The sequence below is a fragment of the Typha angustifolia genome, chromosome 4 (assembly GCF_048772165.1).
Source record: "Typha angustifolia cultivar Huaian chromosome 4, ASM4877216v1, whole genome shotgun sequence".
Taxonomy (NCBI): domain Eukaryota; kingdom Viridiplantae; phylum Streptophyta; class Magnoliopsida; order Poales; family Typhaceae; genus Typha; species Typha angustifolia.
In genome coordinates, this window is record NC_133242.1 from 9970241 (window position 1) to 9997801 (window position 27561).

Here is a 27561-nt window from a genome sequence, read left to right on the forward strand (position 1 = left end):
ATCCATAATGTTGATGTCTATCTTATTTTTATGTAACAATTACCATCTGCAAGTGTGTAATCGTAGGCTTCCAATCCAAGTTGTACGAGAGAGCCTCTCTTATATCTTTTTCTTAACGTTATTTGAACTACTTTTCCTTTTCCTGAAGCAAGAACGTTGCAATCTCAATCTCAACAAAGTCGGAAGAAATAACTCATGAGGAAGTGCGAATGATATTAGGACAACCTCGGATGAAAAATGAACTAAGATCTCTAAGATGATGGCTTCCGAAACTTTCAGAGGAATCTTTTATATAAAAAGATATTGAATGAATAATAACACAATGGCCTAAAATACACCATATCAAAAGTTTTATTTCTACGAATATACATGTAACTAAATTTTTACAAGTATTTTTATAATTTCGTTAAAAATTAGAAAGATTTCTGAAAGCACCTTCCCTAAACTAATATCAAGTTGACCATTTTTATACTTATCTTTAATATGTCTTATTAGGTGAGTAGTGATATTCTTAGTTGATATAGAAAAATCATAAACACATTGAAAACATTTAGCTTTATAATCTATAATAATACCTTGAACATTTTTGTTTCAATTCGTTTAAAATACTTTCAAACCTCGAACTTTAATATTTTAGAACTGCCGGATGACGAAGTCACAGTTTTCAATTGAGATTGAAATGTGGATATAAAACTTGAATCTTTGCCCTCCGGTTTAGATTCTATATGAGTATCAAAGGAATCCATATTAAAAAATAAGGAAATTACTTGTAATGATAATACCGTTGTATAAAGAGATTATTTGTTCCCTTCTTGTTGACATATAATTAGTCTTAAAAGACTTAAAACTTTGAAGCCTTCAATTTGAAGATAAGTTGAGAGATTAGATAATTTTTCTAAGATTTGAGAGTATAAGAAAAAATTTAAAAATATGTGATGAACTTGAAAAAAAAAATTATCATCTATTTATAAGTATGAGAAAAATAAAAAATAACTAAATTACCTCCCTAAACTAGTTATTTAATTTGTTAAAAGGGTAAAATGTTAGGCTTGCGAGTAGGTCGGTAGGCTTTTGAGTCGAGCTTACGAGCGGGCCAACTTTTAGGTCGAGCTTATAGGCTAGGCATTCGATTTGACCCAACGAATGGGTTTTAGGCCAGGTTGGGTGGGCAAAGGGTTAGCCCATGTTAGCCATTGGCAGTTGGGGCTTGAATTGGACAAGCCCAAATTGAGTTCGAGCCGAGCATTGGCGGGTTGAGTTATATGATCACCTCAAGATGTTATTATTGATGACAGTGACGTGGACAACAAGTTGCTAGTCTTACTTAGTCTTCAGGTAATCATCATTTAATGGCTAAAGAATCTAGGATTGTCCAGAAATGAGGTTGTCTTCAAAATAAGAGAGAAGAGATTTATATGGTTCAATAATATGTCTACATTCATAAGCAATGTAAAGCTTCGAGTGAAGATCTAAATGCAAGAGTTTCATAGCTCCAATCTCTTCCAATGCAATGAATATTCTCATCGATCAAGCTTTTCCTATGCTTGCATGCCTTAAAACCCTCGTTAATCTATTTATAGGTATGATTTGGAGGAAAAGAAATCGGTAGTCCATCTGAACGCCTATGCTCCATCGAAAACTCGTTCAGACGAACTTTGAGCACTAGCCCCTTTCAAACTCTCAAAGTATAGAATGTCGTAAAGACGTTTGAAGTCTTCTATCTCGTTCAAATGGAGGTGAGCTTGTTCGAATGCTAAAACATAAATCTGGAATGCTAGTGACCTGCGATCGACCTGTTCGAATGGATCCAATCCCGTTAGAAAGGTTTTTCTCACTCAAACCAATCTTCAACACTCTGGATCTTATTCTAACCGTGACTAATCTTCTTTTTGCTAAACTAAGGTTCACAAAGAACTCAGAGGAAGTGCCAACTCTCTCACAGAGAATTTTCAGATGCAGCCAAACAAGTAATTTACATACTGAGTCTTGTTTTAGAAAAACAAATTAAGGTCTAAACATATTTCACAACAACTGATACTAAAATGGGTTTAGAAATAGCCGGGTACTAAAACTTGGTAGGACACCAGTAAGTTCCCCGTCTGAACTCTGAAGTCTTCACCTGCACTGGGTTGACTTCTCCATAACCTAACAATAAGGTGCAAATGTAGCCAAACGAGTAATTTACTAGGTTTTGTTTTTATAAAAAAGAGGGTATAAAGCTTGTTTAACTAAAACTGAAACTAGAATTATTTTCGAGAAAATCGAGTTCTAAAACTTGATGGGATACCATACCATACAGAAAGTCTTCCACAGCACCTTGTTGACTTCTTCGTCACCTTAAAAAAACAAAAACAAAAAAAGAAGGAAAATTAAGGTATAAATCTTGTTTTACGTTGACTGAACTAAAATAGTTTTAGAAAAAGCCTAGTTCTAAAACTTGGTGGACACCCTCTTCATCAGAATAAATTTGCATCTAATGTCTCACCTTTCAACCTATTTGAGAATTACATCTTGCATTTTAATTATTTAAAAATTAAGCGATCTACTTTATTAAATATGTACATAAAATATCATATTGTTAATTTTGTCAACTACCAAACTCATAGATCAACTTACTACACCAAGAAGATAACCAAAATATCCTTATTCAACCCTAAATATCAAACTAATCCTAAATATAAATTACAAAAGTGTTCAATATCTCTACTTTACAAATATTTATCTTTCTAATATGATCCTACTATGTTTAGCAAATATTAGGTATTATTTGAAATAATTTTGCATTAGTTATTAGTAATGATAAAACAAATCCTTAAAATTTTGAACACCCTCCTTCAAATTTTTCTTCTTTTTTTCTTGACAATAATTCGCAATAATTTTACGTTTGTGGTTTCTATTTTATAACATTATTACGTAAGTTATTGAACACTTATATTTTTTAGAATTTTATAACTAGTTTCTTAGTTCCTAGTTTCTATACATTGCCTTAATTTATGTAACTTATACTCTTTATTAGTTAGTAAATATTTATTATTATCCATATTTTTCCGAAGAAAAATTAACAAAATAGTATATTTTTAAAAATATAATCTATAACTATTTTACATATTGCAAAAATATATGAGAGAGAGCCAGTATTTATTATTATGCACGTCTTACTTAGACCAAAAAAAAAAGAAAAGAAAATTAAGTGCATTTTCTGTATCAAATTTTCTAAATTCTATAATGATTTTGGAGGGTTTATTATCTTTATTTGCTTGATTAAATTAGTAAATGAAATGTTAATCATTTGAGTAGACCCAATTAATCTTCCTTTCAACTTCATCGATTTTGAACCACTCTCCTAGGTGTACTCGCTACAATTGAGAGTTTGGTTCTTGTTCTCTCTTATTCCTACATTAAAGGAAAAAGAATAAGGATTAGCAAATGCAACAAAACAAGGAATTTACTGTGTCTTATTTTAAAGTTCTAAAAGCTTTATTTGCAGAAACTAAATAAAACCTTGTCTTAGATTCTTAGTTAAAAAAATTAAAGAAACAAGAAACGAGTTCTAAAACTTGGTGGGATACCATAAAGTTCCCATCTCAAGTCCTCGCCTGCATAGGTTGACTTCTTAACGCAATCTCTTCTCATGTTCATCTTTTTAAAATGGTGTCATTTTAAATAAACACCATTAGTCTTCATCATCGCCCAACCAAACCTTTGTCAAACTCTATATATCTTCTTGACAATCTCTTCTCATGTTCATCAAGTTCCCTCCCACACACCGAGAATTCATTTAGTTTCTTCTGTATCTCGGCATCGGTGACTCCTCTTGCTCATCATGGAGGTTTTAGCGACCATCTTTGACGACATACTCCGTCCTCTTAAAGATTTCTTTGCTAAAACGCTTGGCTACGTGATGTCCTGCAAAGACTACGTAGAAGCTCTAGAGAATGAAATGGATGAATTGAAGAGCAAGATAGATGACGTGAAGACGATGGTGGATGCAGAGGAGCGCCGAGGGAGGGTGCCTACGAACCAAGTGAAGCTGTGGCTCGAAAGAGTCGCGGCGCTCGAAGAACAAGCCACCAAGGTCGACTTGGAGTTCCGCGAGCGGCTCACCGCCCGCCGGAACCAATCGAAACGCGTGTTATCGACTTATCATCTCCGGAAGAAGGCTGATGAGATGCTCATCACTAAGCCAGGTGATTTGAAGAAAACAGGTGGCTCCAATAACGTGGCTGATGAATTAGTTCATATCCGTTTTGAAGAGATGCCAAGCTCGCCGGTCATCGGCATGGCCTCCTTGCTTGATCAACTCCGCGATTCTCTCGCAAACGACGAAGTAGGCGTCGTAGGTATCTACGGCATGGGCGGTGTCGGAAAGACAGCTCTCCTTAGCAAATTCAACAACGAGATCCTCGCTGTAGCGAGAGAGATCAACTTGTCAATCTACATCGAGGTCACGAAAGATTTCGACATGGATGAGATCCACAAGGTGATAGGAGATCGCCTCGGCTTGTCGTGGGAGAAGACGACGCCGAAAGAACGTGCGCTGGTCTTGTACAAGGTATTGAGCAAGATGAACTTCGTGCTAATTCTTGACGATCTATGGGAGCCTTTGAATCTCCGAATGCTAGGAGTTCCGATACCGAAACGGCAATCGAAGAGCAAGATCATATTGGCGACGCGAATCGAAGACGTCTGCGATCAAATGGATGCCAAGAAAAAGATCAAGGTGGAGCGCTTGCCACAGGATGAGGCATGGGAATTGTTCCAAGAAAAGGTTGGTGAGGCATTACTCTCCCCCAACTCGAGGATCCGATGCCACGCAGAGGAGCTGGCCGCCAAGTGTGGCGGTCTTCCCCTCGCGCTCATCACGGTCGGCCGGGCGATGGCGAGCAAGAGGACAGCAAACGAATGGAAGCATGCCATCACCGTCCTCAAGAGCGCACCATGGCAGCTCCTTGGCATGGAGACTGATGTCTTCGATCATCTGAAACGCAGCTACGATAACTTGCCCACCGACAAGTTGAGGACTTGCCTCTTCTACTGCTCTCTTTTCCCTGAAAAAATCTCCATCTGTAAGGACCTGATCACTGATTATTGCGTAGGTGAAGGATTAATAGATGACTTATACATTGAGGTAGATGAGATGTATAACATGGGGCATCATCTCCTTGGTGTACTCAAGACATCTTCCTTACTAGAAAGAGGTGACGATGAAGACGTAACCAAGATGCATCCCATGGTCCGGGCCATGGTCTTGTGGATTGCATCGGAATTTGGGGCCAAGAAGAAGAAATGGATGGTGCAGGCTGGCGTCGGGCTGAAGGAAGCGCCAAGAGCTGTGAAATGGACCGAAGCCGAGACGGTATCACTAATGTATAACGACATACATGAACTCTACGAGGCACCCAATAGCCCTCGTCTGCGAACTCTGATGCTTCAACGAAATCCTGCATTGGCGAAGATATGTGATGGATTCTTTCAGTTCATGCCATCTCTCACGATCTTGGATATTTCTCATACTTCAGTAAGCACGCTGCCATCGGGGATCGGCTCCTTAGTTTGCTTGAAGTATCTTGACTTATGCGATACCAAAATCAGCTCGCTACCATGGGAGCTCAGATCTCTAGTGAATTTAACTTTTCTGGCATTCTCTGACACGCCTATCAAAACAATCCCGAGCGGCGTGATAGGTGGTCTCTTGGCGTTGGAGGTGTTGTACATGGGCCAGAGCTATTTAGATTGGAAGGTTGGGTATAGTGGCACAGGGGTGGAGTTCCAAGAGTTAGAGAGTTTAAGGAGGCTCAAGGCACTTGGCATAACCATACAAACTGTCACTGTTTTGCTAACGCTCTCATTATCTTATGGACTCGCAGGATCAACACGAGATATAATTTTAAACGGCTGCCCTGGATTGGTCACAGTCCAATTGCCCTCTTCGGATGTCTGGAAGAACATGACTGGATTGAAGAGACTGTGGATTGCTAATTGTATTAACTTAGAGTTTGTGATCATTGATGACAGCGGTGCAGACGACGAGTTGCCAGCCCTGCCTAGTCTTCAGATACTCATCCTTCAAGAGCTAAAGAATACTAGGATTGTTTGGAAAGGAGGTTGTCTTCAACAGCTTACAAACTTAAACATTTGGTTTTGCACTGGAATAGAGCTGCTGATTGAAACATTGAGTGAAGAAGAACAACAACAAGAATGTAGGATGATTACTGCCTTCCCTAACCTCAAGTGGTTGAATCTCCATGGCCTGCCAAATTTTAAGAGCCTAAGCAGACAAAGGACTTTATTGGCCTTCCCCTCATTGGAGACCATTAATGTGGTGGAGTGCCCTATGCTCAAGACGTTAAAGTTATCTGCAGAGAAACTAAAGGAGATCAAAGGTGCCAGAGGATGGTGGGATGGATTGGAATGGGATGATGATGACCACATATCTACTTTCTTGCCCCTCTTCAAAGAGCTGTGATGGATGATGACCGCTCATCCATCGTATGTCTACCACGTTTTTGTGAAATAATTGGCATCTGCGAATGTGTAACAGTAGGCCTTTCACTATATATATCGATATATATAAAAAGACCTCCCAGATACATATTTTCGTTCCGAATTCACCATCACAACTCCCAAGTTTTAGATCTTTCAAGGCTGCTCCACCCTCACCGCCCCTCTAACAGCAATCCATTAAACCTAACAACTTGCCATTCACAAGGATCAGGTGAGTGAATTCATTTAGGATTTGCATGTAGGAGATAAAATATCTTCTAGTTCTAGCTCAGTGTTGGAGTATCAGGAAGAATGGTGACCATAAATAAGACGATCTCTCGATTTCCTCTCTTCTATGGCTACACCTATGTGAGCGGTTTTAACCTGAGTTGATTTGGATGAACCAATCGTCAATTGTGCACACCCGTCGGTCATGATCGCATTCAGAATGAACTATAGGATGTCTCTGTAGGAGGTCTATTATTATTATGTCTTACGTGATCATGGTCTTCTAATGCGGGAGTGATTCTTTCGTTTATATAATTCCATATAAGCCAATCTCTTTTTTTACTTTGATTTTCTTTTATTCCTTCTCACTCTTTTCACATGCAAACTTTATGTATATAAATATGTATCCATTTATATAGGTTTGATTGGATACTGAAACCACATTTCCATAGCCACGTTTACTGTAATAGATGTTATATGTTATGTCTGCAAGTTGAGCCCATCCTAACATAAATTACGGCACTGCAAATAATATATGTATATATTTATATTAAATATAGATTGTTTATAATAACACCCATTAATTGCATTGACATACCTAACCATCTCAAAGTCTTCTCGTCTGTAAGAAAGGGAAAAAGTCTCCTCTTCTCTGACATTGAGTTGTCTTCTTCATCACTTAATCAGATCAATTTTTCCATAACCATTCTCTACTCATTTGAATCAAATTTCCTCCTCCTTGTTACTACTACATCTTCTATATCTTGCTCGTCATGGATTTCTTCGAGTCTATCCTGGACAACATGTCCCGTCCACTTAAAGATTTCTGTGTCTACACCACGTCATGCCAATACTACGTAGAAACTCTGGAGGATGGAATGAATGAGTTGAAGGGCATTAGAGATGATACCAAGCGAAGGATTGACGTGGAGAAGCGGCGGCGGCGGCGGCGCATGGAGCCTACGAACGAAGTGGAATTGTGGCTGAAGAGAGTGCAGAAGCTCGAAGAACGGGCGGCGAAAATCAACCAGGAGTACCAGGAGTGTACTGCCATGGGGAGAAAATTGCGACGCATTATATCCACATATCGGATCGGCAAGAAGGCTGATCAGACGCTCAAGCAGGCACTTAATTTGAAGAGAAAAGGTTATAACTTCAGAAAGGTGGCCAATGAATTAGTCCAAGTCCGTTTCGAGGAGATGCCAAGCACGCCGGTCGTCGGCATGGCCTCCTCGCTTGACCAACTCTGCGATTCTCTCGCAAACGACGAGGTAGGCGTCGTAGGGATCTATGGCATGGGCGGTGTTGGAAAGACCGCTATCCTGAGCAAATTCAACAACGAGATCCTCGCGGTAGATGCAGAGATCGACTTGGCAATCTACATCGAGGTCGCGAAGGATTTCGACATGAAAGAGATCCAGAAGGTGATAGGAGATCGCCTCGGCTTGTCATGGGATAGGAAGACGTCTAAAGAACGTGCACTGATTCTGTACAAGGTATTAAGCGAGATGAACTTTGTGCTACTTCTTGATGATCTATGGGAGCCTTTGAATCTTCGGAAGCTAGGAGTTCCGATACCGAAGCGGCAATCGAAGAGCAAGATCATATTGGCGACACGAATCGAAGACGTCTGCGATCAGATGGACGCCAAGAAAAAAATCAAGGTGGAGTGCTTGCCACGGGATGAGGCATGGGAGTTGTTCCAAGAGAAGGTCGGTGAGGCAGTAGTCTGCTCCAACTCCAGGATCCGACGCCACGCAAAAGAGGTGGCCGACAAATGTCGCGGTCTTCCCCTCGCGCTCATCACTGTTGGTCGGGCGATGGCAAGCAAGAGGACTGCAGACGAGTGGAAGCATGCCATCACCGTCCTCAAGATGGCACCATGGCTGCTCCTTGGCATGGAGACTGATGTCTTCAATCGTCTGAAACGCAGCTACGATAACTTGTCCACTGATAAGTTGAGGACTTGCCTCTTCTACTGCTCTCTTTTCCCTGAAGAATCCACCATCTGTAAGGACAGGATCACTGCTTATTGCATAGGTGAAGGAATAATACATAACCTATACGGTCATCAGATAGATGAAATCTATAACATGGGTAATCATCTTCTTGGTGTACTAAAAACAGCTTCCTTACTAGAACGAGGTGATGATGAAGACTACGTCAAGATGCATCCCATGGTCCGAGCCACGGTCTTGTGGATTGCAGCATTAGAATTCGGGGCCAAGAAGACAGAATGTATAGTGCAGGCCGGCGTCGGGCTGAAGGAAGCGCCGAGAGCTGAGAAATGGACCGAAGCCGAGACGATATCACTGACGCATAACGACATACATGAACTCTATGAGACACCCAAGAGCCCTCATCTGCGAACTCTGATGCTTTCAAAAAACCCTGCATTGGAGAAGATATGTGATGGATTCTTTCAGTTCATGCCATCTCTTAGAGTCTTGGATATTTCAAATACTTCAGTAAGTGAGTTGCCGTCGGAGATAGGCTCGTTGGCTTGCTTGCAGTATCTTGACTTGTGCAATACCATAATTAAGTCGCTACCAAGGGAGCTTGGATCTCTGGTGAATTTAAGATCTCTGCTACTCTCTAATACGCCTATCGAAACAATCCCGAGCGGCGTGATAGGTGGTCTCTTGGCATTGGAGTTGTTGTACATGGGCCAAAGCTATGGAGATTGGAAGGTTGGGTGTAGTGGCACAGGGGTGGAGTTCCAAGAGTTGGAGAGTTTAAGGAGGCTCAGGGCACTTAGCATAACTATACAAACTGATGCTGCTTTGCAGAAGCTCTCGCAATCACATCAACTCGCAGGATCAACAGGATATCTTCATTTAGAGGGCTGCCCTGGATTGGTGACAATCCAATTGCCCTCTTCGCATCTCTGGAAGAACATGACTGGATTGAGAGTCATGCGGATTGATAGTTGTGGCGACTTAGAAGATGTGATCGTTGATGGCAGCAGTGCAGATGACGAGCTGCAAATCCTGGCTAATCTTGAGAACGTTACACTTCAAGGGCTAAAGAAGGCTAGGATTGTCTGGGAAGGTGGTTGTGTTGAACACCTTACATACTTAAACATTTGGTTTTGCATGGGAATAGAGCAGCTGATTGAAACACTGAGTGAAGAAGAACGTAAGATGATCACTCCCTTCCCAAATCTCAAGGTGTTGGATCTCTATAGCCTGCCAAAGTTTAAGAGATTAAGCAGTGGAAGGACTTTATTGGCCTTCCCCTCATTGGAGATCCTCAAGGTGGTGGAGTGCCCCAAGCTCATTGCACTAAAGTTATCTGCAAAGAAAGTAACAGAGATCAAAGGTACCAAGGGATGGTGGGATGGATTGGAATGGGATGATGATGACCGCATGTCTACTTTCTTGCCCCTCTTCAAGCCGCTTTGATGGATGGTGACTTCGTTCATCCACAATGTTGATGTCTATCTCATTCTTTTCAAAATAATTGGCATCTGCGAGTGTGTAACCACAGGCTAGCTATTGTACAAGAGAGTTTTTCTGTATGTTATAGTAACCTTACTTGAACTATTTTTCCTTGTGCTAAGCTCAGGTTCACAAATTCCCCATCAAAACAATTCCAAAGTTTAGATCTTTTAAGTATCATTCATAAGGAGGTGAGTGAATCCATTTAGGATTTGGGAGTAGGAGATAGAATCTCTTATAGTTTCTAGCTTAGTGTTGGAGTATCAGTAAGAATTGAGACAATAAATAACCCATTTGGCTTGACATGTACTAATATGTATCTATATATATATAAGTGAAGTTTGATAGGATAAGAATTAATATCATAGACTAACTATTACTTGGGGACCGAGCATGCAGCTGGTTTAGCAACACTCAGATAGAAAACTAGATTCTTTAAAGCAACTTCATCCAATCCAATTCTTAAATACAACCTATTAAGAACCCAATTATATTAGTCTAGAGGGAGAAATATAGACAGCAGAGATCAGAAAAAGCTGAGAAAAAGAGCAGGCTCTTACCAGGGAAGTAAGATTTCCATTTTCTCAAATAAGACAGGTCTTATAATTATTTTATCAGCACCTAGTTCATCGATAAGTCTACGTTAGCGAGCAACTTCTGGTCATAGGGTTAAAGTTAGTGCTCAAAAGTTTGTTACTCAAGCATGCAGCAAGTGTATTTTGGGAACTGAACAACTGAATAGCCATAGAACGGGTGGAACGTGTAAAGGAAATTGAAGATAATTTATACAACACCAAGTAAGCATTTTTAGACTCATAAATCTATTTCTGATGGTTGACAATGAGACCTACTCAAAATACCATAGAATTTCCCTTTTAGCATCATAGGGACAAACTCAGAAATCTGGAACTTACCATGAGAAACTTCTCAAATTATAAGCAACAAAATAGTAAGAACTCTGCGTATAAATTGTAAAAAATCATGGCCCACTATTGCTGAGTATGAAACCAAAAAGTGAAATTTAATAGAAAAAGGTCATTTTTTAGTATTATAAATGACAAAATAGTAAAAGCTCTGCTTATAAATTTTAAAAAGTTCATGGCTCACCTTCGCTGAATATGAAACCAAACAACTGCAATATGAAAGAAAAAGGTTTTTCCCTATTACATCTCAACAGCCAATTGATACTGAAACATCATTTCTGTAGCCACATTTTCTGGAAAAGAAGGAAATCATATTAGATGATATATATATATATATTACACATGTAAAGGTTACATAATAGCATGCACTAAAATTAAGGATGCTTCATCTTATAGATAATGCAGCCATAAATTTACAATACAGTAAGCATGATACTCCGCGTAACAATTGAAGTATTCAGCGAGCATAATATAACCACGTGACAAGCAAACTATAAGCACCAGTGTGAAATTTAATATAAATGATTTACATAAAGTGTGACCTCAAAAATGAACCTCTGATTTAACATGGAGATGTCAAAGAAAAATATGAGCAAGGGGAAGTACCTTAGCATATTATCTACCAAGCATTAAAATGTAATAAAACTCATGTATAATTCAAATGAATACTGAAGACTCAAAGTCAATAAGAGCATTAGGTTTCAAATAGTTTTCCTTTTTTTCCTTTAGTAGAAGAGTTGTAGCCAGCTACTTACACTTCATTGGGGTTTCACAGTCCCAGAAACATCAAAGTACAAAAGATGTATCAGTTCTTGAGAGTATACAATCCTCTATCAATTTCGGCCTACCTGGCTAACCATTTTGTCATGGCAGTCTTTGCGACAGGTGTGTTGGAACACAGCCTCCTCAAGAAACTGGAGCAGGTGAAAACTATCTTACCAAGTTGCAAATATGTCAGGGTGGCATGATGGTATGGTAAGTTTTTTGTGGAAACCTATCCCTATTGAAGCCATTCATGGGATAATGGCAAACTTTTGGCTGTTGTCGGCTCCGTTTTGGCTTATCATATGCCTAATGGATTCTATCTCTTCCGACCTGCGCTCGAGGAAGATATGACCAGGGTGCTCACTGAAGAGTAGTGATCTATTAGAGGCCAGATCCTTAACTTGATTCCGTAGAGGCTCAATTTCATGGCTCCGAAAGAAATCATTAAATCTACCTTCATGTTGAGATTTGTTGACCTTCCGTCTGTATACTGGAAATTTGAGATTCTAACCTCTATTGCGCAAAGCTGGTAGGCCTCTCTGGGTGTATAATACCACCGTGTCGTGTGCTTGGAGTCGCTAAGCTCATGTGTATTGATTTGGATTTGGCAAAACCTTGCAAAAAGCTACGTCAGTGGGGTTGGTTATGAAGAAGATGCAGGTCAAGTTCACCTACGAGTATCTTTCACTTGTGGCTGGGTTGGTCATGCCGTGGGAGAATGTCTGAAACTGCCGAAGCGGAAGACTCTAACCACCTTTAACAACAGTGGGATCAAAATCAAAGGCAAGTGAGAACGATGATAATCATATTGGGGCTAATGTCATTGTGCAGGTCGGAGACGATGCTGTCCAGCAGGCAAAGATGCTGTATGGTCCATGGTTCCATATTGTTTGGAGCAAAAGGAGGGAGGCTAGGGGCAGGCCACATATGGGGATCGTGATGGCAGCATGACAGAATGTGATGCACCTGGTGGATCAGATCCTAAGCAGATTCTCAACTGCAACAGTTTGATGGCGAAGGAATGTGATGCAAATGCAGACTCTCCAACCCATGTAACTACTAGAATCTGGCGGATCTAGATGGGAAGGAGGATCCTGTGGTGTAGAATCCTATTAACCTGACGCAGGCTAAAGCTAAAGAGGGTGACATGGCATCAAGGGCGATCATTGGCTGCCTTGTTGACCTCTTTATAGGAAGTCCGAATGATGTGGCCTACTCAAAATGGCTCCCTATCAATTTGCCTGTTGCAGTGAATGGAATGAAAGGGCCTCAAGTAATGCACCCTGTCTCAAACAGCTCCCCTATCACTTTGTTTTCTGTAGTGGAGGGGACAGAAGGGCCTCAAGTAGTTTACCCTATTAGGATATTAAATGCATTAAAAATCCCCGCCTCCTTACATCGTGAGCCCATCCTCCCATCCTTTTGTGTCTCCTCGAGGTAGGGTGGTGCTTCAAATGGGGATTGACTTGGGCCTCGTGCAAGTAACCCTATCAAGGCATTAATGGCTAATAAGACTCTAGTTTCCCAAACCGTAAGCCATACCACTCTTATAGTGAACCGCCCCTCTTTGGTCCCTAAGGGTAAGAGATTTGGGACTTTGCTCCTGTGCCTTTGTCCTCTCAGACAAATGAGAAGGACAACGCCATCGCCAAGGTCTCGATAGGAGATATCATTATCTCAATCCCAACAACTAGGGGATCTCTTACTATTCCAGCTACTCGCCCTCAAATACCGTTGTCGCGATTAGGGTTACACACATGTTCAGGTCTGACCCTTGGTGGATAGAGGGGCTGCAACACATGGTCATGCCGTCTTTGGTCATCCCTCTCTCGTGGCAGTGGCAGCCTGAACTCATCCCAATTCGGCCAAGGGATTGTGACTTCCTCGGGTCCAAAATTCCAGCCCATAGGAAGCTGGAGGGGGCACCCTCAGATCGGAAAGAACAAGTGGTTGGTCCATGAGTGGCGAAATTGCAACCTAAACCGAGGCCGGCCATCATGGTGGTGCGGGTGTCGCAGGTGGCTCCTACTCGTGCGCTCAGTCCAAAGCTAGCCACCGACCTATCTCTCATCCCTCCAGTCCAGCCGGGGTTAGGGGAGGCAGTCTTAGGCCGGTAGTGCGATAGAGGAGGGGTTCCATCGGTTCGTTGGCGGTCCAGGTTGCACTAGGGTGTGTTGGGAGCTCCAATACTTTGCGTGGCCCTTGTAGCTGTCCGGAGTGCCAATTGTGCCTACGGCTGGCCTCCCCTTTTTTTGGCCCAAAAGAAAAGGTAAGGATTGTCCTCAGGCCAGGGGGTGAGGTAGGAGAGGGCCAGTCGGGGTTGCAACAACCCTAAACAAGGATGGAGGCGGCGATAGCACCTTTGCCGATTGTCCTTGATCACGCCCGACGAGGGATAGGGCCCTCAAGTCTTCTCTCAGCCTTCGCATCTCCTCCTAGGACCACTCTTGCAACTGCAGCAGTCTCTAGAGAAGGAGCGTGGTGAGGGGCTCCTGCGGTGGAGCTTAGCGCACTTGAGAAAGCTTCAGAAAAGCTTTGGCAACATGCTCAGCGCGCTAAAGAAGGCTTCGGCCTCAATCAACATAGCAATGCTGGTGGTAGAGGTGGTGGTGGTTGTGGGCTCTCCATTCGTTGGTGCCTTGATACTGGCCCTTCGACTCGCCATCGCTCGTGTGGTGGTCATGGCCGAGGAAGGAGTGGCTCTATACCACTGTTGTGGTTAGCAGTGAGATGGATAAGAGTCAAGTTGGTTTGGTAAAGGAGATGGTGGTGCTATTTGTGTGTGGCTCGAGAGTGAACATGGTTGTGGTGAGCGTGGAGCTAAGGTGGGTTTAGCTCAATGGAGTGCGGCGGTTAGAGCTAATGAGGCTCAGTTGAGCTGAGAATGAAGGAGAATGGGTAGTGGGCTAATGTGATGAAGAAGATAGGCTAGTGGGTGGGATAGGATAGTCAGCTAGTGGCCTCGGTTTGAGCGCCGCCAACTGAGAATAGAATTTGAAGGGGAGAGAGAGAAAGAGGATGGGAGGAAATTATAATAACTTTTCTTGATTACCTTGGGGTGCTAACTATACCTCATTTATAGTGATTACCTATTTTAAGTGATTTGCCTTCCAAGCAAACTTAAACTAGACTCAACTCAACTAGACCAACCCACCGAGTGAGTTCATAACTTGACTAGACCAATTAACTCTGAGCTAGTTCACAACAAATTAGCTCAGAATAAAGCAATGGATAAAGCCTTGGCTACAACTCACTGAATGATAAGAAACGGAAAAAGAATTCTCCAAAACCTTATAGGAAGGCAACAAAATCCTCAAGTGAGGACATTATACTAGTAGTGGGTCGGGAACCTCATGAGTGACTAATGTCGATTATCATTTCGAACTATAAGGGATAAGGATGTCCTTAACCAATGTCGTGAGTTGAGTTCTAAGTTCAAAATCTCTTTGTTTATATTGTAAGAAACTAGAATTGATGCTACTAAAGCAATGTGATTGGGACAGAGCTGGAAGGCAGAGGCATACCAAGTAGAGGATTCTCAGATAGGATTCTGATGATGTGGATATTGGATGAACTTGGATTTTACCTATCTTCTCGCATCACCAAACCATCCAAGGTACCATCTCAATGAGAGGAACAACCCTAGATCATTGCCAATATTTATGCTAGCACTAATTACGTTGGTAAGAAAAATCTTTGGAATTCCTTAGCTCGATTGCTTTCTATGAATGCTCTGTGTTGTTTTGTAGGTGACTTAACTGTGATTTTGGTTGGATGTAGAGAAGAAATAGGGTAAACCTTTCTCCATGAACTCGAAAGTACGAGATATTTGTAATTTTGCTGATTCTATGGACCCCTATTTACCCACACTAATAGTAGGATAAGTAGATCTAGAATTTGGGTTAGGCTTGACGAGGCCCTGGGTAAAAAAGCTTGGTTTTGTGCCTATACTAATAGCTCTATTAGGCATCTTGAAAGAACGGGTTTTGATCATGCTTCACTACTACTTCCTCTGTTTCATTGTTTGTTAAGTCAACAGTCCTTTTCATTTTATGTTTTTTTTTTGTTTGAGTATGATAATGTGAATGTCATTGTTAGAAATGAATGGTATGGGTCTTCTATGAATCATGTGAATGTTGTTACTTATAATCTCAACTCGACTAAGCATAAGTTAGAGAGTCATCTTACTTTTGTTACTACTATGATTAACAAACTTAGGAGAAAACAATTGTGCTAGGAATCTACCATAGGGGAAAGCTGCAAGCCTTCATGATCCCCTTTAGTTGCAAGTGAAGCCCCATGGCGCTTACACTTACATCATATGTTTCCTGATCTTTTTCACCTCTTGGGTTGTTTGCCAATCCTCTCTATCTCTCATTATTCGGAGAAGCCAACTAGCCTGCAAACTGGTTGGCTTCTCTTGGTAGATCTTAGGAATTCCAGCATACACCTCTAATTATCTAGTGGTGGTTTTTTCTTCTTCCTGTATCGGTCCTTATATGTCTTTTTTTAGGTTAAAAGGTAAAAATATATTACCTCAAAAAAGGGCACAAATATCATTCAATGAAGAACAGGATCCAAAAGAAAGATGATGAGGAAAAAGAATTAAGAGAAGGGAGGGGCATGAATTGACCTCTAAGAACCAATCTTTTTACTAGGGAGGTCCACTGGATTAATGGTGCTTTGATTTGAAGGAGAAAGGGGCAAATTGATCATTCTAAGAAACCTGGGTAATTAGTCAATTGAAAGTGTAGTGTTTGCTTCTGCAAAAGGGCTTGGCAGAATCTGGAATTACTTGGACATGCTCCAACACAAGACGAAGAAGGCGTGAATAGACCGTTGCTCCATCCACGCCCATCACCTCCAACTGTTAGGCCAGAAGGCGTGAATGCTATACCCTGTCTTCCAATTATCCAAATATACCACCTTGTTCACAGCCCAGCAAGCCACCACCATCACCACAAGCATGCACATCCTCTGTGTCGCCAAACTCCTAACCTTTACCAATCCATGCGTCACCACTGCGATCATCAACCCAACGATCGTGTACAGGAACCCGACGGCGAAACCCTCGGCCCCGAGCTGCATACCGGACCCCTGGTAAAAGAACACCATCCGATTCGGATCATTCCGATCGGACAAGAACATGGGCATTCCTCTGATGATATTGTGCATCGCGCCAGACACGCTGAAGAAGTAAACGAAGATCGCGGAGCCCATCCAGACGTTTGGATCGTGCAGAATCGTATCACCCTTGAGAATTCTCTTGATCAAGAAAGGGGAAAGTATTACCAAAAGAGCAATCAAGATTGCAACTTGGCGACCGGAGACGGGGGGCGGGCGGGCGATGGGGCCGACGGAGAGGCCGGTGCGGGATTCCACGAATTCCGCCATGGACTCGGCGAGGCGGGAGAAGTGAGACTGGTCCATGGGGACGGAATCGCGGAGGGAGGCATCGGCGGGGCCGATGAGGCGGACGTGGGGGAGCGAGGAGACCTCAAAGAGGGAGAAGGAGTGCTGGGATTCCTTGAACTCGATGTCAGCAAAGAAGAGATCAGAGGAGGAAGGATTGTAGGACAGGAAGGAGGCGGACAGGAGGGCGAACTCTGAGCGAAGCTTGGCGAGGTGGAGGTCGGGGTTGGAGCGGAGCTGGGCGGCGTCGAAGAACACGAGGAAAGAGTAGGGGCGAGGGGAGGGAACGGAGGAGAGGAATCGAGAGACTGCGGCGTCGTCGAGGTGGATCACGCCGGAGGCCGAGCGGGATCGGAGGGCAACCAGCTCCGCCACCAGATCGGATGAGTGACCAGCGGAGACGTGGCCGGAGAAGATGGCTGCGAGGAGGAGGAGCAAGAGGAAAAGAAGGGGGTTTCGGGATGCCATTTATTAGGGTTTCGGAGATCGGAGATCAGAGAATGAGAACGTCTCGTTGGGGAAAAGAGGAGGAAGAGAGACCGATGTAGAATATTTTGGGTTGGATCCTCTCCAGTAACAGGAGAAATCAGTAACAATCCAACGGTAGAGGTTTTGTTTTATTGTACGCTCAGATCTTTTTTACGCACAGCTCGTAGGAAATTGCTACAACCGGGTAAAACTTAATGAAAAGCTAATGCCCAGTAGGAAACTGCCACGACTACTGATCTTTATGTCTAGCATAGTTCCCGTGCGCTCTCCCACTCAACGAAGTCAATTGCTTCTCTCCCTAACTCCAATATATATAGCTACGGTCTTCTTTCGTCTTTGAATCGCCTACTTAAGCCCAGGATCTTCTTCTCTCCCTCAGGTTATATATATATCATGTGGAAGGGCCTTGGATGATTCATGCTAAAGTCTTAACCTCCTATCCATCGCCCTAGTTTGGGACCTCGAAATACTGCAAAGAAATCTTCATCTTTCAGCTCACAGGTCATGTAGGATGATGGTCTCTGAGGGTGTCTATCTATCCATCTAGGTTGATCTCTCCAAACTCTTCAAACAAATGGTGAGACATTGCATCCTTCATTGTCCCATCGATGCAACCCTTCCTGCTTAGCCTTAAAAGAACAATGAGGTCTAACCCCAAAGGCCATTTAGAGACAATCCTTTTATCTAATAAATTGTTCAGTCCTTGAATTCAAGTTCAACGACGAAGCCATCTATCTGGCTAGCTTTCCATGGTGGTTCCCTTTCGGGCCCTACCCTGGAGGACATGGTGGAATGTTTTTCTCTTGCAAAACTTCCAATTATTTTTTCATATGTTTCTCTTATTGAATTATGCTTTCCTCTTGCACAAGAGTGGTCCAATAGCAAGAGAAGCAAATACATCAAACACCACTTTTTATACAATATTTAATCATCTAAACAATGGTTGTTCAATTATAGTCTAACAAGTGAACAAGCAAGAACTTTGTTATTCACAGCACTATTTCAGAATCATTAGCCATTTGGGATGAACCATGAAATATTCATTCAAAACCAAGAAATACCAAATACCAACATAAGCTGCCGAGAGAAGAGAGGGAGTTCTCTTTCACTCAACAATTGATCCATTCCATCAATCAGAGGCTTAACATCAAAAACAGCTAGCCCAAATCCCCTCAATTGGAGTTATTACAACATATCAAATTTATTATTCGCATATATCCACTCATGACATGCACATGAAGAGGACTGATGACACTCTTGTAAACCAAAGGAAGCTTTGTTCATCTTTCCAGAGCCTCTCACATTCTGGACTTGGCAATGATAAGACTTCCTCCATCACTTACGCCGTCAGACCCAGGCCTAGTCCATGTCTCCTTGAATTGATCCTCAGTAACTCCTGCAAACCAAACATCAAACAGTTAGGTAACATATCAATAATATATGTATATGTCTTTCGAAGAACTATATCTATATACTCCTATACTTCATTTTGAACAGAGTTATTATGATATGGATCAAGAGAATTAAGTGTATGTAAATAAGAATATAACGAGGAGGAGATGAGATGGAAGGACTTGCCTTTGCCCATGGCTGCAGTAGAAGAGATCCCACCTTGGACAGTCTTGAGCACCCGATCATAGTAATTAGCTCCAGACCACTTCTGGTGAGCCAACGTCTCCACCCCATTGTTCCTCTCCTCCCTCTGGATCCTCTCCACGTACGCCAACATCCCCCTTCTTGCGTAATCCCTCGCGAAAGTATCGACGACAAGCGCGTCGGCGTGGAAGCCGGCGAGGGTGATGAACTGCCAGCAGAACCCGAGCCTCGCGATCCGCGGGATGAAGTCGCGCATCTGCTCGTCGGTCATCCCCGACGCGTCCCAGTTGAACGACGGCGAGAGGTTGTAGGCTAGCATGACTTCGGGGCACGCCGCCTTCACGCCGTCGGCGAACATAGTGCACTCGACAAGGTCAGGGCTGGACGTCTCCATCCATATCAGATCAGCATGCGACGCGAAAGCCCGGCCACGGACGACGGCGGCCATGACGGAGCCTTTAAACCTGTAGAACCCTTCTCTAGTCCTAGGCAAGTCCCAGTCCCAGAACAAGTTCTTAACCCCTAGCCGCTCAGCTATATCTCTAGCCTGCTCATTAGACAAACACTTTTCGTAGCTAGAATGGGCCGACCACTCTTCGAGCCTCCTTTGCTTCTCGTTCTCGGATACATTCATGCATTTGATCGCATCGGTGACGCAGTCGGAGAAGGTCTTCAGTTGCGCCGCGGCGAGCCACTCGTCCTCGATCGCCTGCAGCTCGCGGCCGTTCTTGCCGACCGCCATCGCCTCTGTCAACACGGCGGACAAGCCCCTCCCCTTGAGATTAGGATTTGTTGCCCCGAGGATGAACTGGTGATCCCTGGAATCCACGTTGGTCTGGATCAGGTTGGCGGCGACGGCGTCGGTGCGCGCCACCAGGACGGTCTCGACGCCCATGATGTCAAATTGGAGCCGCGCCGCCACGAGACGGTTGATGTGCTCGGCGACGGAGACGAGCACTTTCCCGGCCATGTGGCCGCATTTCTTGGTCATCGACGACTGGTCCTCGATGTGCACGCCGGCGGCGCCGCGCTCGACGAAGAGCTTGCAGAGCTTGACGGTGGCGGTGGCGCCGCCGAAGCCGGTGTCCCCGTCGGCGATGATGGGCTTCAGGTAGTCGACGTAGGGAGTGCGGGCGCGTTCTTCTCTGCTCATGCTCATGCGAGCCTCGCGTTGCTTGCGATCATGATACTGTTGAGCGAAGAAGAGGTGTTCGACCTATAAAAAAAGAAATCCCCAACTATTTAATCCAAAATCCACGATATATAACAATATTTCTGAACTATAACAAATAAATGATAAATAACAGCTTAAGTTTTAGAGAAGTAATTAACACTTACTTTGTTGGGGACGGTGTCGTAGGGGTAGTCAGCGAGGTCGGGGCCGGGCTCGTTGGTGGTGGTGTGCGTCGACGAGCACTGCCAGCCGGAGACGTAGATGGTGTCGAGGTGCTTCGCCATCATGGTGACCTGGACGGGGTCGAGGGCGCCGAAGGTGCGGGAGGCGGTGCCCTCGGCCTGGTGGGTCTTCAGGGTCCGCCACAGCTTCTTCGCCAGCTCGCCGGACGCGTACGACTGCCGGAGGGTGCCGCGGAGGGAGACGACGTCGCGAGCGGTGTACGGCCGCTTTGTGAGCTTGAACCTCTCCGTGTTCCACCACGCCTGCACCTCCGCCACCTCCGCCTCGAACCTGCCTTCTTCCTCCATGATCTGCATGCATGCAAATTGGATACCATCATCCATACAAATTGCAGAAGGATAGCAAATCTAGTTACCATATTCACTTAATATGAATAGAAATATGCATAAATTATGTGAGAAATATGGCATTACTCAACTAAAAGGTTTACTTAAAAGATTAAAAACAAGTTTTATTCTATTTTTATTTCACTGATATAGGACAGATAAACAAATTGAGATCTATATCTCACAAAACTCTGATACTAAGTTAGGTCGGATTAATTGGATATTAATATTCTGCTTAGTTTTACACTATCAATAAGTTAATATGCTATTAGAGACAGAAATTCCTGAGTTTGACTTGCACTGAGCCCTAGTAATTAATAAAGTTTCAATTCTACTTTTTCCTCTCAAATAATTCATGTTTGTGTAATGTTCTTTTGAATCTATTAACCTGTTAGAAGTACAAAACTAAATTAGAGAACACTAGTCATTTTACTTGTAGAATATGAGAATTGACCCAAAAAATGGGTGTTGTTTGATTAAAAATCTACCAGATCATGCTTCAAAAGAAGGAAGAGAAAAAAATTATTAGCTTACTTCACAACTAGAAATTGGTCATGATCTCATCATATCATGTAGAAAAACCTCTCAAATAAATAAATATGCACGACATTAAGGACCAATAGTTTCATAAAATCACCAAGATTTGAGATGATCTCAACAAAAACCTTTAGGTTACAAGACATATCAGCACAGGGTTGAAGGATGATCTAAGTCCATCCAACCTCCTGCAGTTTCTGAAACATGCATTACTTATCCTAGAACTAAAGAATTAAAATCAATTTCAGGAAGAAAAAGAAAAGAGGAGAAAAGATAAATTGCATGCACAATTCTCCTTGGTAGCACTGTTTCATTTGGGTATGCATATTTACAATGCATGAACTAAGTTTTGAAGGATCAAAGATAAATTTTAGGAGCAAAACTTTGAGATGATCTGACGATCCAAATGAGAACTAACCATTGAAGGCACTGAGAAAGAGGAAGCCATGGGAGAGAAGGAACCCTGTGACAGAGGAGATTGAGTACTGCTGAGAGACTCTACAACAAGTGCATGCAACTCTCCTCCCCTCCACTTCTCAATTTATAAAGAAGCTAATCCATATCCTTTCATGGAAGGCCAAGTTGCCATGGTAACTTCCCTATTACTCCCACCAAGATAACAACAAAATGTGGCATATATTTCATCTCTTATTCCTATATCTTTTCTGGTGCTAAGAACTTGCCACATTTATCATCGTAAATAGTTCATTGAATGCAGTAGTTATCTCCTTGTGATGATCAGCTGAAGCTAGCAGAGCTGCCAAAAAGCTTTCAATACTTGGAGGCTCTCAGCCCATGCAAGCTGACACATTTAAGGTCATTTCTGCATCTCCCTAACCATCTTGTAACAGATGAGCTTGGACATAGTAATTACCCATTAGATCATCAGCCACGTGTACCGAATCGGAAATTGACGGCAGATAAATTCTAAATATACGACAGAATGTTAATTCACCTATATATTTGGTCGGTTGATCATGATTCGTATCATAAGACGAAAGATACATCTTTTAATGTAATTTTAATTAGTACAAAATATTGCTCCTACCAACGTAGGATTTGAGAAGGACAAGTTTTTACGTTATTGAATGACAAAGACTTTAGAGTTTGAACCAATTGTCATAAAGAAATGTCATTAAAATTCGAATACGAGAATACTCATATGATTATACAAACCTTTAACTATTTGAACACAATTCTTTTGGCGATCGACTTTATAACATTCAAATTGAACTGATTTTAATGATTATATATCTATCAGAATGTCCATGCCGTGTTGGATATTAGAAGAGAGAAACAGAAACAAAAAAGATAAGAGAAGTTAGTGAGAGTGACAAGAGTTCATCTATTCTTCTATAATCTATCCCATAACTTGTTTTTTAATAGCCATCCATTTTCATCATATAAACACATCTCGATGCTGATCCAAATGTATGACCGAGTTCAAATGGATCCAAAATGTCAAAGAAGACAAACCTAAGTTATCTATTGCGTGACTCATGCAACTGAAGGTATGTGGAAGGAGATTTACTAATTACGTAACACCAATTTTTCATCAAAGTTATATACAAGAATAATTGGATAGTGATATACTGATATGCAACTTATCCATTCCTCCCTTTTATGACTTCAACTCCAAACATAAGATGTTACAAGTGGGCAATTATTGGGTGTTATTCAAGAGTAACTACTATTTTATATAATTTGTTGACGACTTAGTTTTAATAACTACCGTAGTTTTGTGTTGTTGGAACTTTACCTTATAGTTTTTTTTCTAAACACTTCATGTCTGTTATGCTAAAAGCCTATTTAACACCAAGTTAATTAAGTGGAAAATAATTTTAGTACTCATTGACATTTGAATAATTTGAAATCGGAAAAGGTTATAAGGTAGGGTTAGAAACAAAATAAACGTAATTCACCGGCGATAAGAGAATATAAGATGACAATATTTTCACATGAGCAATTTTTTTAATTAGGCTCTCAACGAATTTTCCATAATTTACTTAGCAAACTTAATCTTGGAAGATCGGAAAGGAGGATTAATTCACAGATAATTTATCGATTAAGGTAACTTAAGGAGGATTACTTAACTTTTATACTATGTCTTTAATGCCTTATAAATACTCCGAGTTAATCTTTTAGGTATTAAGGTAATTGCATACTTATTGTCAATTTAACTTATCTATGCAGCAATCCTTAAGAAAACTTTTTCTAATGACATGCTATTTCTTGTGCATTAAAAGTAGAATAGTTAAGTGTGAATAATACTAAAGGTTAAAATTTAGATTGTTTTTGATAATTATTTTTTTATTCTTAAGTTTATTCAAGATAATGTTCTTTAGCAAACAAATAAATGCGGTATATAGGAAAATAGTTTATACCATTATTGTCTTCATTCGTTATCCATAGTTTCCGGCGTTGGATGAGTTTATCCGTGACGATGGAAACGGTTAGGAGGCACTGCTCTATCGAGATGGATAAGGCTGAGAGATATGCAAGTCTTATCCGTGCACGCAATAAACTATTCTCGCATGCTATCTAGAAGCTGACGTGTCATGCCTCGGCCTTCGTGCTCGGCTCGTTAATTCATGCACGTATGGGGTCTTATCAGCATCTACGGATAACTGGATAAGGGATAAGTTCACACGTACAATTAGGAGAATACATTGGTGCTGAGGATTGACACGTAGCATAGCTCCCCACTGGGGGGAGTATCTTTTATGCGCACGTTATCTAACCAATAATGTACTTCGTTGTGGCGAAGGGGATGAGGGTAAGATGGGAATTTCACCCTATGTGATCACTAGGCTCCGTCGAACGAATTCTGGGCTAGACTAGAACTAGAACTAGAACTCGGCTTGACTCAGCTTAAAATCATGACTCAGAAGATGACTCAAGTTTGTATCCGATCACAGGCTCATAGTCGAACTATACACCAAAGCTACCGGTCGTATCGAAGTTCTAAGGTATATAAATAAGTCGAACCTGAATAGCATGTGATCACTAGGCTCTGTTTGAACGAATTCTAGGTTAGACTAGAAGTAGAACTCGGCTTAAAATCATGACTCGAGCTTGTATCCTATCACCGGCTTATAGTCAGACTATACACCTGGCTAAAAGACATATCGAAGTTCTAACGTATATAAACAAATCGAACCTAAATAGCTTATCTTGAGTTGGCTCATCTTAATAAAATAGAGCTTAGTGGGCAGTGTAATTGACTTGGAGCATGTCTCGATAACGTTTAGTTAGAAGCTTCAAACTTTTAAATAAATAATTATATAAAAAAATACTATGTATAATTTGAGGCCAGACTCGATAAAGCTCGGCTCGTTTACAACCCTTTCCCTGTAAATGTTAGTCTCATCAGTTCAATCCGGCCCAGCACGGCCCGATAAATGTTGGGCCGGATCAGGCCCACTTTGTGGTCACTTTGAAGCTAAAGGAGCCCAACTAGTATAACTAAATGGTAAGTTTAAACAATAATAAACACAAATTAAAGGATTCTATTTATAAGGTTTAGAGAATTTATTGAAACACACTATTAATTTTTTTCTTCCTGTTCACATATTAGCATATGGATATTTATCATTCACCCATGCATTTTGTTTTGAATGCCACAAAAATAGTTTGGGATTAGTTTTCTTGATGGACAATTAGCATATAGATGAGTTAAATAAACTATATATCTCGGATTAACTTTTTTATGATCCCAATTTTTCCCTACAATTTATAGGAGCCATGGAATGCCCAAATATGAATATATTTTAGCCTGTGTGTATTTAAGTGCCATTAGAATTAAACTAAACTAATATTTATTTCATGAATACAAATAGACAATGACTACTCCTATTTAAGGGAGCAGAGACATAATGAGTCTGACCCAATTTACTTACGTACATAGATTATCTATTTTAATTCAAGATAATATGTAAAAATAATCAATTAAATTTGACTCAATTTAACTGACTCCATTCTTGTGGTTGGATTGCAATACATCCTTCGACATCGTTCAATATCTTCTCATAAATATTAAAGTACTCCTATTTATGAGAGTAGAGACACAATGAGTCTGACCCAATTCACCCAGCTAGACTTTCATTTGAAGATTATCTATTTTAATTTAAAATAATATGTAAAAACAACCAATTAGACTCAACTCAATTTAATTGACTAGATTCTCGTGGTTGAATTGTAGTCCATCCTTCAACATCTTCTTATAAATCAATTAGATAAATTTATTAAACTTAGTAGGCCAATTTATAGCTTGATTAGCTTCATGATAAATATATTTTAAGTTAAAATTATCAAACTTCTTATGTTCTTGCTTGGATGAATCCTTTTAATCTCTGTCTTAGAAAAATAATAGACGAATTAAGCGGACTGCATTAGCGCTTATACCTTGAGCGGAGAAATAATAATATTATTACTATATTGCCCTTATATAACGTTCTGAACCGTATGAAGATTAGGGTTGAGCTATAAATTTAGATATATAATTAACTAATTAACAATCTTAATAATTTAAGTTTTATTTTTTATTTTAAAACTTTTTATTAACATTTTAAACTTTACATTTATTTATATTATTTCTATACTAAAAAGCTTTAAATTATTATATTTATTATTTATTATTGTTATACAATTTTATATTAACTTTAATTTCTATTACTTGATTAATAGAAATTTTAATTCTGATTATTTTGAATTGAAATGTGATTTTGATAATTAATATTTGTTAAAAATAAATATTTAATATAAACTATTTATTTTTTATTGAAAATATAAGATAATCTATTGTAACAGTATAACTTAAGTTCTAAATAATCAACACTGGTTTAAAAATAAGGGCATTTTACATAATTGCCACTAAAAAGTTTCACATTGTCATAATTGTCATTACATTGTTTAAAATATCATAATTACCATTAAATTATTTGACTCTTTTAAAATTGCCATTATCGTTAATTTTAACCAATTATTTCTAATAAAATGATGCTAAGTTAATAAACACACATAAATGACTAAAATATCATTCTCTCTTAAAGTTTTGAACCATTTAAAATAATTATACAAGGACAAAATAATCTTTTTATTTATGAAATTTAGTTTTAATCTTGATTAATTATATTCAACTAATGAAATGATATATCTAAAGAAGTACAAAGATTTCAATGGCAATTATGATATTTAAAAAAATTATAGTTAGCATTATTTGTTTGCTTTATTGTAATTTTATCTAATTATTTCATTCATAGTCTTATATAAATTAAATAATAGAGTAAAATTAATATGAGATCAGTAATCTCAAGGAATATATTATCCCTTAGGATAATCTTTACTAATGATTTATTCCTTCGTATCTATTTGCAATCAAAGGCATCCTATAAACTTGTTTCTTCGATAGATTGGATGAATTAGCATTTGAGAATTAATTTTCACAACCACATTACAAGGACCTCTCCCAACAATCAAAATTCAAGCAAAGATTCACCCTCATCTCCCTTTCTACTTAGGGGTGTAAACGAGCAGAGCCTAAGCGAACTGGCTTAGGCTTGACTTGAAATTAGTTTTGAGCTTTAGAATTGGGCTCAGGCTTGACTTTTCTCAACTCCAGCCGAGCTCTAAACTAAAATAAACTTATTATCAAGCCTTATTCAAATCGAGCTGGATCGAGTTGGATCGAGCCAAATTGAGCCCAAGCTGAGCCACAACCTATTTCAGCTTAAATAAGCTTGAAATAAGCCTATTCTCTCTCACCTCTCTCCCTCTCATGGCATCTTCGAAGATTCTCACCATGCAATGGCTCCTCAGCCACGAGGAGCCGGTCGGGAAAGACCACATCATCTACAATATGGTCCTCGAGACCCACACTGCCAATGACAAACCCAACCACCTCATGCTCGCTGATGTCTAGATCTTGAAGGAGGACGTCGAGTTCG

At 40.7% G+C, this 27561-nt stretch overlaps 4 protein-coding genes across 4 annotated transcripts; 2 read left to right on the plus strand and 2 right to left on the minus strand.

The window, feature by feature from the left end:
- The first annotated feature begins 3823 nt into the window (after nt 1–3823).
- Nucleotides 3824–6466, plus strand: LOC140758651 (disease resistance protein RPS2-like). The gene has a single exon (XM_073094893.1). It carries the CDS (start codon nt 3824–3826, stop codon nt 6464–6466), a length of 2643 nt encoding a protein of 880 aa, XP_072950994.1.
- A 770-nt stretch (nt 6467–7236) lies between these two features.
- Nucleotides 7237–16656, plus strand: LOC140759222 (disease resistance protein RPS2-like). The gene has a single exon (XM_073095722.1). The coding sequence runs from the start codon at nt 7485–7487 to the stop codon at nt 10113–10115; it is 2631 nt and encodes an 876-aa protein (XP_072951823.1). The 5' UTR covers nt 7237–7484; the 3' UTR covers nt 10116–16656.
- Nucleotides 16657–16658: 2 nt separating this feature from the next.
- LOC140759223 (probable dolichyl-diphosphooligosaccharide--protein glycosyltransferase subunit 3) lies at nt 16659–17829 on the minus strand. The gene has a single exon (XM_073095723.1). The coding sequence runs from the start codon at nt 17717–17719 to the stop codon at nt 16697–16699; it is 1023 nt and encodes a 340-aa protein (XP_072951824.1). The 5' UTR covers nt 17720–17829; the 3' UTR covers nt 16659–16696.
- Nucleotides 17830–18803: 974 nt separating this feature from the next.
- On the minus strand, nt 18804–22268 carry LOC140759255 (isocitrate lyase). Its single transcript, XM_073095764.1, has 4 exons — nt 22035–22268; nt 20675–21043; nt 19319–20552; nt 18804–19136 (listed from the first exon to the last, which is right to left on the minus strand). The coding sequence occupies exons 1-4, from the start codon at nt 22062–22064 to the stop codon at nt 19039–19041; spliced, it is 1731 nt and encodes a 576-aa protein (XP_072951865.1). The 5' UTR covers nt 22065–22268; the 3' UTR covers nt 18804–19038.
- Between the last annotated feature and the right edge of the window lie 5293 nt (nt 22269–27561).